Genomic DNA, 12,039 nt, shown 5'->3' on the forward strand with positions numbered 1-12,039 from the left:
TCGACTGCGCTTCGAGCGCGTCGGAGGCTCAGCACACGCGAGCGCAGGCCGCGTCTTGGGCAGAGGATATCTTCGCGAGTGAGCTCGATAAATTTCAGTGCGGCCGTGGAAGATCGTGCGATTTTCAGCCAATCCAACACATAGGATACGAACACGCCAGATCCGCTTAAATACGAAATGCGCGAGAACGAATATCGGGAGGGAAGCTCGCAAAAATGTTCGTTGTTCTCGCACTTTAGCGAGGAGAACACAAAAATCACGTTTTTCATGTTCCCTCTTTTTTGTGGAAGCGTTTTTCACCCATTTTTTGTTCCCCTACCCGCATGTTCGTCCAAGGCTTGGCTTGAGCAAGGTCCTGTTGTGTATCATCTCGCTTGGCTAGGATGCCAATACACACAAGTCCGTGGCAACTGCTGTCAAACAGTTACTGTTTCTCCAGACAGACGTCGGGCATCATCGAAAAGCGTACAAACACTAGCAAACACAGACATAATGAAGTGCCGTCTTGCTGCATTTCCGGTCACGATTACTTTGAACGCATGCTCATATGTCACCGATTCAGTCGATATCCGTAAACATAACATGAGAAACCTCAGTGGAGCCGGTAGTCTTCTTCGCTTTCTTGTTGGTACCAAGAATCTGATTCAATTCGTCCTTTTCTCTTTAAAGACTCGGGTGTGGTGTTGCTTCGATGGATACAGGTCCACATGCGTCATTAAAATCTTAACTACTACCATTACCGAAAGTGTATCCTCACCTAACGACGAGTTCAAAGACCCTGGTACAAGTTTTGGCCTTTGTAGCTCTTGAATTTGTCGAGTTTCTCGTAGTCGGACCTTGTCACGATGACGTTGCTGTATACCCCCAGGCGTTTTCGAACGTAGTCGCTAGACCTATCAGCCTGAGCCCACACTCTCAGGAGGACATCCATCTCTGCGTCGGTGCTGGGAGTGTAAGCCTTGTACCCACTATGGTAAACAGCGCCGTCGTATTTCCTCGCGTAGCGCGCGTAGATCTTCAGCGCTGGGCTCCCCTCGCGCTGAGTAGCAGACATGGTACCCAACCCCAGTTTGTTCCAGATTGTCTTCAGATTCACCTCATTAAACGCCCAATTGTCCATCTTGACTCCTTGCGTCTTGTACAGATATTTCTGGTAGTATTTGTACTTGGGGCTGGCCTTCACCGCACCTTTTGTCAGTCCGTCCAACTTGAGCGTCTTCTTGACGAAGTCGTCGGATTTCTGCATCTGCGCCCAGTACGTCGTCTTCACCGCCATTTTGACACCCGTCAGGATTCCTCTCTCTTCTTCTGCGGGCGAATTGCTGACGCGAAGTTGTGTTGTGTTGCTCTCCTCGTGGACTTGCCTGGCGGTGATGTGGAGAAGGCGAAACTAACGTTTCCAGGTGGAGTACGAGCGTGGGCTCTCGCGAGGAGGAACATACGAAGTGGTGACTCGTGGGTGAAGACATGCAAAGCTAGAGTCGATCTCTTGATGTGCAAACTGTACCAACCAAGATGTAAATTCGATTTGTGCTGACATGGGACGGAGCCTTGAAAACTGGCTAAACGTTGCTGCGTGTCCTGTAATCGTCCCGTCACCGTATATATGTACTAAACGCACAGAGCCCAGCGTGGGTAGCATACTGACGACGAGAAGTTAGTCCACTGTGGCTCTTACTTTAACTGCTGGTTAGGACAGTTAAATGTACCAAGAGCAAGACGTACTGTATGTGGTGGCGAACGAATGCCTATGCAACCCCGCGGGTCAAGCCTGAGTAGGTTGCATACTGAGTAGACAGAGCGCCGAAGTGTGCGCCCGCGGCTTCGAGTCGAGTTTGGATCGTCGCGTCTGCGATATCAAGCGTGTACCACTTCGCGAACAATTGTCGGGAGTAAGTGATGTTCTTCGCCATCCTGTCCAGATAATATGTTTCTCCAAGCACGTTCTCTTGGTTCCAATCTTGCACCTCCATCATCTAAATAACTGGGATGGTAAAACGAGATCTGATGCCTCCAACAGAATACCAGCCCCTCTTTGACTCGTTCTCAATCCCAGTATTGTAACAACCGAAGGAATTGTGCGTTTGGCATTGCCCATTAAAAGCACGCGACCCACGTCCGCATTTCCAGATGGGATAGAATGCTGGATCGGCGGGTGAGTAGTCACTTTCTTGGTCCCAAATACATACCTTACTTGGACTGGATTAGTGTCGCAAGCAGCTGCTGGTATTGTGCTCCTCAGACTTTTTGGCCCTGCACGTGATATACTAACTATGTGTACATGTGCAAATCGTACTCGGTATTGTGCCGGTGGTCTCAATGTAGCGTGCGTTGAACGTGCATGACAGCAGATCCTCGTCAACATTCTGGGACAACGTCAGAGAGAAGGCAATCTTAAATCCTCTCATCTTGACCCAGCATCCCTGGCCCCCACAGAGCACCCATGCACGTACTACAACTTCCTTTGCATCAGTACCACTCGCTCAGCAACACCTACAACGCTCGCAAGCCTGTTCGCAAGCGTTCAACATCGATGCTCTGACCCAAGAAGATTCTACCATAAACTCGAGCACCTGTGTTACGCAATAACAACACGCACAGTACATGTAGTGCGCACACCGCAAACGATGCGTCAACATGATCGCCGAGCGGTCCCCTATTACATGTGGGATCTGAACATCAGTGATTGTACACGTGCACCGTAATTTACATGCAGTGCAAGCACCCCCTTGCAAAGTTCGGAAACCATTGGTCTTTTATTCTTACGAGAACTGCCTGCTTTTGGTCGACTTTAATCTCATTCTTCAATTTGCTCTCCACCGCTCCAAGGTCCACTACTTATCAAGCCTCTGCCCGAGTCCAGGCGATCTACAATGCGTCTCTCTTACGTCCTGCTGGTGGCTACTGCGACCACCCTCCTCGCTAGCGGCAACGCGCTATCTGCAGCCACGAACGCCGACCAGACCGCGGACATCTCAGCGATGGGGTCACCGGACTTGGTTACCTCGCTCGAAATTGGGAATGGCGCTGGTGACGAAAAGAGGTTCCTGCGGAGCCACAGAGCGGAGGAGGACGATGACGACAGCAACGAGAACGAGAACGAGAACGAGGAAGAAGAGAGGGCTGGCGGTGCTAATCTCTTCACGACTTCCAAGCTCAACGAGATGCTGAGCGGGGTTAAAACGTTCGACCGGTTCGCGAGATGGAAGCGCGATGGATGGATCCCCACTGCCATTTTCAACAAGTTCGGAACCAAGTCAAAGTACAAAGAACTCGCCTCCATGTACAACAGAAACTACGATACCATTCGAGTCAAACCCGTGAATGCTGGACGATAAAAAGGGTGGTGAAACAAACGTGGCGTTAGTACATGTATTGCTGACAAGGGCATCCATCGGTCACGGGCATTAGATGGCGTTAGGTAGAGCTAACTGACGTTAATGTACCTCACTTCTACTTGGAAACTAGCATAGTTTTTGTTTTGTTTTCAGTGAGGTATATTGGTATGTATCACTTAGCTGCGCTAACGATGCCCTATGTCCGTTCTAGCTACCGCCCTGAAAACTAGCATTGCTAACAACAAATCTCACTAACGCCATTGAAAGTGAAACAACCTGTGCGTGCAGTTGATGGCTTCTGAACGACGACTATGCGAAGGGTTGGAAGCTGCTGAATCAAAACGCGGTGGTCGTGTCCAAGACCAAATACCACACGGAAGAGCTCAAGGACACAGTCTGGAAGCACACGCTGCAAACCATTGAAGACGTCATGAGGCAGTGAAGAAGAATGGCCACATGGTGACAATACATCATGACCTACGGCCTTCGAGCCCACTTGTATCTGGAATGTTGCCTCTCTCTCCGGCTTATTCGGCGATCGATTTCCCTCTTGCGTGTCCCCCCCCCCCCCCAGTCTTGCACTGGGTTGCGGGTAACTCCTGCTCGTTTTGGTCGAGTAACGTACAGCCGGTTGCGTAGTTGTCGTTGAGCAGTGCCTGCACCATGTGCTTGGCGCGCGCCTTGGAAGTGCGAACGAATACTGCTGCTGGTCGCATGAAGGAAGCGCTCGGCGAAAGCTCGAGCCATCAGGTCGTTGTACCATAGCAAACGACATGCTAACAGACGCTGTTCAAGTGGAGAAGTGACGTTAGTCTACTTCGATTTCAGGAAAACAAACGTACGAGTATTGCATCGTAGCCAGCGCGCAGCGTTTGAGGTCGTCGACGTGGTGCACCACGACGACCCAACATGTCGTAGATCAGCACTTGCGAACTTGTTGCATCAACGACACGTCCAGTTTCTCGTGAACTACCTCCACGTTCGGGTTCTCCCTCTTGATCGTCTCCAACAGTTCCGCTGGGTACGAGTGTACGCTTGGCCACGAACAAGGCCTTTTGCAACACCTAGACCCGTGCGGAAGATGCACCGTGTACTTGGCGGACAGGGGCCATTTCTTGCTGGAACTTAAGTTTGACTTGTGGCCTGGGTTTGGTGATGGAGTTAAAAATGAGAGAAGGGAATGCTTGCCGAGCAGCACTGCAAGTGCGCAAACAAGAACAATTTGCCTGACTGGCATATGTGCGAGTGGAAAAGTCAATGCAAAGCAAAACCAAGGAGCCTTGCAGTGATTTCTCGACCGTTTCCAAAGAATATATACACCTGGCACAGATTGGACTGGCAAACACGCATACGCCCTATAACCCTATAAAACCTATACAGGTTGCATGTCTTCCTGGACGCTGCGGGTTCTACAGGTTTTCACGGATATGGGTGTTGGAGCCTTCGGCCTTCATACTCGTCGTGTTCGTCATCTCGGCGGTGAGGTGCGATTGAGCGGTGTGAGAGTGGCCGAACCTCGGGTTCACTGCTACGAATCCGCTACTGTTGTTTGTTTTTCAGTGAGGTACATTGATGTCACTTAGCTATGCCAACGACTTCCTATGTCCATCCTGGCTACCGTCCTATGTGCGATGGACCTTCATCGCTAACGGGAACGCAAGGAGTAATACAAGACACCGCGGACAACGTCGGCGGCGACCAATGTTAAGCCGCTATCGGAAGTCGATCAGCGACCAGGGGTATGATGGTGATCCGAGCAAAAACCAACCCAACCTGGGACGACGAGGGAGTTTCTGATGTCAATTCCGTCTAGCCGGCATGTCATCACGCTCGAAACTCCGTCGATGCAGGGAGAGCCATTCATTCCGACGCACGCGAATTCTTAGACGTCAACAAACATGAATTTTGTTCACGTTCGTCAAGTACGTTTTTTTTGACAAGGTGGTTTCTCCATTCGCCATATCCAGCATTTTAACTTTAAAAACACCACTCAGCAGGAAACTTTGCCGATGGTGTATTCCTTTTGACATCTGAGGGGTGAATTTCTCTGCTGTGGTCACGGCCGTTGTTATTAATACATGTACCGGTAGGCACAAGGGACGGACTGAAGCGATTTCTAGAGCTGCCAGCGGTCCTGTACAGTGTGTCGGAAAATGTGTCCGCGAGACGGAGTTTTGGGTTTTGTGCTTCAGCGCGGGGGCAAACTTGTATGCATTGTCCTAGCCAAACAATCTCCGGACAGTGTGGAGTATTGCTCGCAAAGACAGTGTTTAATAAGCACGGGCCGGTTTTGAACTGCACGAATTCGCACGTCGACTAGCACACTTGGCAAAACGTGAGGGTGTACTCGCCGATCAATCAGCAAAAACAGTCCTATTAGGAAACATGTCTCTTATAATAGTAGAATTGTGTAGAGTACTGATTTGACGTTTTAGAAACGATTTCTAAACGACTTACCCGATTACCAAAGATGGTTCGTCAGAGTAAGCGCTTGCAGGTGGCCGCCTCCAGGGCCGTGACGGCCGTGGCGGCGTCATCCCCCGCCAAGAAGCGCAAGACCGTCGCTACCACTGTCAAAGCGTCCTCCGAGATCTCCGAGACATCCTCCAGCGCGCCCAATCCCAAGGCGAAACGAGCCAAAGTGTCGGACGCCAAAAGCGCATGGGGGGCCCTTTTCGCTGGCCAAAAGGGCACAAAGACCCAAAATGTGCGCCCGATGGCGGCAGCACCCATTTCCGCCGAACTTCAAGCACGAATTGATGCGTTTCCATCTTTTGAGGACGTATCGAAACGGTCGGAGGACGCTGACATGAAAATCGTCGCGTGGAACGTGAATGGTCTCCGCGCTGTCCTCAAGCGGGACGAAAGTGTCCATCTCCGAGCATATGTGGCCCAGGAGGACCCCGACATTTTGTGTCTCAGCGAGACCAAAATCTGCCGCGACGAGCTACAGAAGCTCGAGGACTTTCTGCCGCAGTACACGCACCAGTTCTGGTCCTGCGCCGTCAAGAAAGGGTACGCCAGCACGGCCATCTTCAGCAAGACCAAGCCGCTGAGTGTCAAGGACGAGATCGTGCTGGGCGTCCACGAGTCCAAAGGAGCGACCAAGGAGGACAATGGCGGCAAGGACCAAGAAGGACGCTTTCTGGCGCTCGAGTTCCCCCAGTTCTGGCTCGTCCACACGTACGTCCCCAATGCTGGGGGCAAGCTGGAGCGTCTGGACTTCCGCACCAGCCAGTGGGACAAGGCCATGCTGCGCGAGATGAAGGAGATGGAGAAGACCAAGCCCGTGATCTGGTGCGGGGATCTGAACGTCGCCCATCAAGAGATCGACATCCACAACCCCAAGGGCAACCGCAAGAGCGCGGGCTTCACGGACCAAGAGCGAGAGAGCTTCGGTGAGATTCTGGACAGCGGGTATGTCGACACCTTCCGTCGATTGCACCCGGACAAGATCGAGTACTCGTACTTTGGCTACCGCAACAACATGCGCGCGAAGAACAAGGGCTGGCGGCTGGACTACTTTGTGGTGTCGGAGGCGCTCATGCCCAAAGTGGTACGTTGGTTGGACGCTTTTTTGGATGGAAGTGGCTACTTACAGTTTTGCTGACATTGGGGTGGTGTTGCAGCGGTCCTCGTACATCCGCAGCAGTGTCATTGGGAGTGACCACTTACCCGTCGGTCTTGAGCTTGGAGGTCTTTGACCTGGGCAAAGCAGATTCGGAACGTGTGGAAGATGAAAGCCTCGAGATTTTGTTCTCTTGACTAGACTGTCTTGGAATCTTGACAATGTTATGCTACTGTTTATCTCTCGCCAGCTTCTAATCAGCAAGGGCAACTCATATTTGTCCTTGCGTCACTGTACAGTGTATATACGACAGATTGTTGTGAAGTCGAGCGTAGATCTGATTCAAGTTTCAACCTCGTATTGGGCGATTCTGACGAGACGAGCTTCTTCTCATTGATGGTGAGAGCATTTGGCTGGAGTTGTAGAGATGGCAGGCATGATGCAACAAACATGTTCGTGGGTGGAGGGAGCTGACAATGTTGCAAGTGGAAGGATTCACGATTCTCCGAAAAATAAAACTGGATGCCGAGAAACTCCAAAATCAAATTAGGGGATGCTTCTCACCACAGTTGACGGGGGGTGTTGTGGGGGTTGTTTGGCATGAATGGGTGTGGACTGGATCAAGGCTCTTGTCCTCGTTTTGTTGTTGAGCAAAAATTGAGTCGCTAGGACCCAAAAACTTATTACTTTAGCACCATGTACTCCGCCTGACCAATTTCTCGAATTATCTACGAATTAGGCTTCAAAGCAAAAAACCTGAACCTGTACAGTTGGTCAAGCACGTTTCCGATGCAGGCGGCCTACCCGTCTTCACTGTAGGCATACATGGAGTCGAACCAGTTGAATGGCAGCTCCAGGTTCGGGTTTTCAGTTGGCAGGTCATTGCAAATAACTTTGTCCTGCACGAGTTCAGGCGAGGTACTCGAGCAGTACGGCGTACCGTGCATGTAAATCTCTTTCAGGACGTGAGTCTGTGTCCACGCAGGTAGAGCCGTGATGTTTGTTCCTTGGAGGTATAATCTCTCGATAAAATACGACAAATCTAAGGTGTCTGGCAACTCGAGGAGCGGGTTATCGTTCAACTCGAGACTATGAAGTGTCTGCCCCCGCAACATGTTGGACAAATCCGGTAAAGTCTCGAGGCGGTTGGCTCGTAGAGAAATCATGTACGATTGCAAGGACAAGAGCGACGCTGGGACGGTTGTCAGCTCATTGTAGTCAAACCCGACAATCGCCATGTTCTGGTGCAGCTTGATCGTGTCAGGGACTGCGGTGAGATTTGTGTCGCAGAACTGAGCAGCGTACAGCGATGCTGGCTTAAGAAGACCCTCCGCAGCTTCTGAAGACACAAGAGACCGAACGACCCCCAGTACCAGCAGGTATGGGTTCGAGCTGCCGCTCTCTTCGTTACCCCAAGAGACCACCGTCGAGTTGTACACATGCAGTAACACAAGGTTTCTGAACCGTAGCAGTGCTGGAGGCATGGACAACGCCGAGCACTGGATGAGTGAAAGCGTACTCAGAACGGAGCCATCAATCTGCTCGAAGATTGTTTCATTCACGGATGCCGAGCCCTGCTCATGGCAGTCGACAACCAAAGTGGAGCAAGCCATCCGACTCATGAGCCATGGACGTGTTGATGCTCGACACCCATTTACACCAGAATATTGCGATAGAAACTTGGCATGGAGATGGAGTGTAAGAACGACCACTCCCCACAGACAGAAAAACATCTTCATGGCGTTGCTGGCCGATCCAACGTGTGTAAGACCCTTGCTCGAGGAACCTTTGGGCACCTTTGTCCGGTGAGGTGCTTTTCCGGTTTCTTTGGGCAGTCTAACGGTGCTCTGGAGCGATACCGATGTTAATTTCTGTGAAGTCGGGCTTTTGTGGCACTTTCGAACCACAAGTCCGCTGATACTGACGAGGGACAGGTAGATTGCGCCGTGTGGGATAAGTTTCGCAATGAAATCCATCAAGCTCGTCGCCAGTATTAGCTTGGCATCTAGTATCAATACTGCCACGAAGGTCGGGTCATACAGCGAGACGGAGGAGTTGAATCTCTGGTGCGCCAAGTCGAAAGCTGCTACGTATCGTGCAAACAGCACGACTGGGACCCCAATAACCATGGCAATGCAGATGAACACGTCCACAAAGAGTGCCAGGACCCGCTCCAGCGCCGGGGATTTACGCAGAAAATGATGCACAACCAGCGTCGACCAGCAATTGATGACCAGCAAGGCCACTGCGGCGTCGTTGAGCCACACTCGCGGTAAAAAGAGACTGAATCGATATGCTTGATACGTCTGTGTGGCCACTTCCACGATCTCTCGCACCAGGAAAATGGTAAGGAAGTGCCGACCTTGCCGTCCGTCGAACGAAATATCAAAAAGCGACTGCTGTACTCAGTCAGCTTCATCTGATGATGTTTGTTCCGTAGCCGGCAGACAATACAGAGACGATGACAGCACGTTTCCAGACTACAGCCAGTATTGCAGCGCTAATTCTTTCTCCACTTGCTAGTGTGGCCACAACGTAAGTACCCATTTCAGAAGGTGTCTAAGGAATTGCTAACTTTGTGATACGTTGTACGGGAAGGTGGGTGCGGTTGTATTACGTCCAGAGTATGACTCTCGTGCTGGTAGCACTTGCGGTGAGTTTACTGCAATTTTGGGGAAAGTGAGGTGTAAACTGACGAATGTACGTGCTGTCATTCTGCCCCTCAGTCGCTGCTCCTGTCGTTCTCGCTCACCTCCAGACCGATCCTGAGTGATCTCAAGCATGGATATTTTTGCGTAAGCCATGCGTGGAAACTACCATTTTTTGGATCGGGGAGTATTGCATTAACAATCGTGCATGTGGCCCTATCCATTTGCGCAGCACTTCTCGTCCACATATTTTACCTGGTTGGGTGTGCGTACACGCAGACGATGCTCTATCTGACGCTGAAACGAGCTGGAGGCACGCCACAGAACGCGTTATCCTACAGTAATGCGACGTAATGTTTGTGCTTTCCAGTTTGGCTCACTCTTTTGTGTTATCATTGTAGACGTGAAGTACTCGACGAGTTTTGTGCGGCGCGTGTATCAATGGAACGGTTTGGCTACACAGTTGGGCGTTATGTCTGGAACTGCAATTGCATTTCCGCTGATTTTCTGGTGCGAAAGTTTGTTTACCGAGTAAGCTGCGTTGGCAAGCGACAAAAAACTCAATTCTGTAAATAATGCCACGTTTCATGTTGGAAGTCGGTTTTTCTTGAGGTTTGAAGGAACAGCCACTTCCCAAGCTCTTGCACTTGTTTCACAATAACTTTTCACTGAGATGGAAATTCTGGAAAGTGAAAGCACCCACGAAAAGAGCTCTTTTCTTTTACACTGTTCTGTATACTCTTTGGAGCCACGGCCGCGATTTGGCGTGAAGGACCAGTTTCCTGCTGTTCGGAACAGTAAGACCAATTTCCGACCCGGTGGGGTTATGGCATAATTAAAGCAAGTAATGATAACTTGTTACACCCATGACTCGCTGTTATGCTGTGGTCATGGTGGTGATACCTGTGAATCGGCCGATAGCAATGCATGAGTGGCATGTCCTATTTCACTCCGTGAAACGAGCAGCTGCACTGGGAAAGCGAGGCGTTTGGGTTTTATTGGGACAAAGTCCACCACGGGTGGCGTGGGTGGGCTTCTTACAAACTGAGCAAGAATTGCCAGGAGTTACAGTGACAGCACGGATGATATTAAGGGCAACCCGGTAGCTCAAGGAAGAGACTCTCCTGTCTACGGTAAGGCTTATTGTACAAGGGTCACAAGTAGACATAAAGCCTGCAAGAGCGAACCAGAGCATCGGAGCAATTGTGGCGGATACTGCATCGACTGTTTGGAAAACCACACACAAAACACTACAAAAAGCGGTCGCAGCATTACTCAAGTCGCAAAATATACGAAAGAGGTGCTCCGCCACGACAGCGTACCTACAACACTTCGGATCCGCATCCAAGACGAGCTGTTGAAAACTAGCAGCGACAATAAGCCACAGAAAGGATTATCAATAAAACAAAGCCTCCAGCGATACCAGGACTCTATAGTTTCTTAGCTAAACACAACTTGAGGACCTCTTAGCCCCCCCCCCCCCCCCCCCCCCCCAACTCTTCGTCGGGGTTTCGTTTTCACTATACTCACCAAACAACAACCATCAATTGATAAAACATAGACGACTCACGACAAGGTCGTTAAGTACAATAATGCACCTCTAAACTATACGAAACGAATGTGGTGCCACAGCTGATCCAATGTCCCACACGCCACTTCCCTTGTTTGGTGCAAAATTTCAACTTCTTCACCAACTCGCCGGGTCCGCGGCATCTTAGATTGGGAGCTACGAAAGTATCCCACAACACACAAGCTCCAATTCACTGCCAGACGCTGCCATACTGTCTTGATTAGGTGAACTGAAAGTAGTAGCCACTAAATTGCGTCCTTTGTGCAGTGTGAAAACTTTGAACACCCGGTGTTCTTTTGCGTGAGACCTTCCGTCTTCTCCACGATTTTGTTCGTGATGGACACAGCTGAAAGACGAGTCCGGGATCCGAGGTAGTTCTTAACCGCTTTTTTAGTCCAGGAGAAGAGAACGCTGGAGAACACCCAAGCTCGCACGGGGGTTGAGAGCCTGTTGATAACCGGGAAGGATATGCGTCGTCTTAGTACTAAGCATAGCAGACTAACAGTTACTAATTGGCACACTACTATCACACCGTCATCAGAAATTCGCGAAGGAAGTACAAGCACATGCACTCAAACATCGAGTAAAAGGGGCGCGCGATTCACAGCAGACTACATGGAATGAAATGATGTACATTATCGCGTAGCCAATTATGGATGGGCTAGGCTCAACTTTGCTACTCGGCGGCGTGTCCGTACATGTCGAGTCTCTCGATTCATGTGGCAGTGGCGTAATCGGAGGCAAAAGACGCTTCCACTGTCAATGGCGATCCGTCGTAGGTGCTCAACGTCTTGTCGAGTTGACAAGGCGGCGGGGGTAGCGGATGTTCAGCACGCTGCGGAGCTGGCGCTGGTGGAAGCTTTCGAGGCTGAGGAGTTCCGGAGTCGAGAGTACCCAGGTGCCGCAATTGTACAG

The 12,039-nt window shown here is 50.7% G+C and overlaps 5 protein-coding genes across 5 annotated transcripts; 3 read left to right on the plus strand and 2 right to left on the minus strand.

Moving 5' to 3' along the window:
* Nucleotides 1–769: 769 nt before the first annotated feature.
* KRP23_3162 (Secreted RxLR effector protein) lies at nucleotides 770–1,276 on the minus strand (the record flags this gene model as incomplete). Its single annotated transcript, XM_067887976.1, has 1 exon — nucleotides 770–1,276. The coding sequence occupies one exon, from the start codon at nucleotides 1,274–1,276 to the stop codon at nucleotides 770–772; it is 507 nt and encodes a 168-aa protein (XP_067750523.1).
* Nucleotides 1,277–2,873: 1,597 nt separating this feature from the next.
* Nucleotides 2,874–3,338, plus strand: KRP23_3163 (RxLR effector protein Avh6; the record flags this gene model as incomplete). The annotated part of the gene is made up of 1 exon (XM_067895830.1): nucleotides 2,874–3,338. One exon carries the CDS (start codon nucleotides 2,874–2,876, stop codon nucleotides 3,336–3,338), a length of 465 nt encoding a protein of 154 aa, XP_067750524.1.
* A 2,470-nt stretch (nucleotides 3,339–5,808) lies between these two features.
* Nucleotides 5,809–7,042, plus strand: KRP23_3164 (DNA-(apurinic or apyrimidinic site) endonuclease, chloroplastic; the record flags this gene model as incomplete). The annotated part of the gene is made up of 2 exons (XM_067887978.1): nucleotides 5,809–6,894; nucleotides 6,968–7,042. 2 exons carry the CDS (start codon nucleotides 5,809–5,811, stop codon nucleotides 7,040–7,042), a joined length of 1,161 nt encoding a protein of 386 aa, XP_067750525.1.
* Nucleotides 7,043–7,706: 664 nt separating this feature from the next.
* Nucleotides 7,707–8,528, minus strand: KRP23_3165 (uncharacterized protein; the record flags this gene model as incomplete). The annotated part of the gene is made up of 1 exon (XM_067887979.1): nucleotides 7,707–8,528. The coding sequence occupies one exon, from the start codon at nucleotides 8,526–8,528 to the stop codon at nucleotides 7,707–7,709; it is 822 nt and encodes a 273-aa protein (XP_067750526.1).
* A 721-nt stretch (nucleotides 8,529–9,249) lies between these two features.
* Nucleotides 9,250–9,849, plus strand: KRP23_3166 (uncharacterized protein; the record flags this gene model as incomplete). Its single annotated transcript, XM_067887980.1, has 5 exons — nucleotides 9,250–9,252; nucleotides 9,347–9,441; nucleotides 9,505–9,559; nucleotides 9,633–9,701; nucleotides 9,787–9,849. The coding sequence occupies 5 exons, from the start codon at nucleotides 9,250–9,252 to the stop codon at nucleotides 9,847–9,849; spliced, it is 285 nt and encodes a 94-aa protein (XP_067750527.1).
* Nucleotides 9,850–12,039: the final 2,190 nt, after the last annotated feature.

This window comes from Phytophthora ramorum, assembly GCF_020800215.1.
Source record: "Phytophthora ramorum isolate Pr-102 chromosome Unknown Phyram_PR-102_s0002, whole genome shotgun sequence".
Classification (NCBI taxonomy): Eukaryota; Oomycota; class Peronosporomycetes; order Peronosporales; family Peronosporaceae; genus Phytophthora; species Phytophthora ramorum.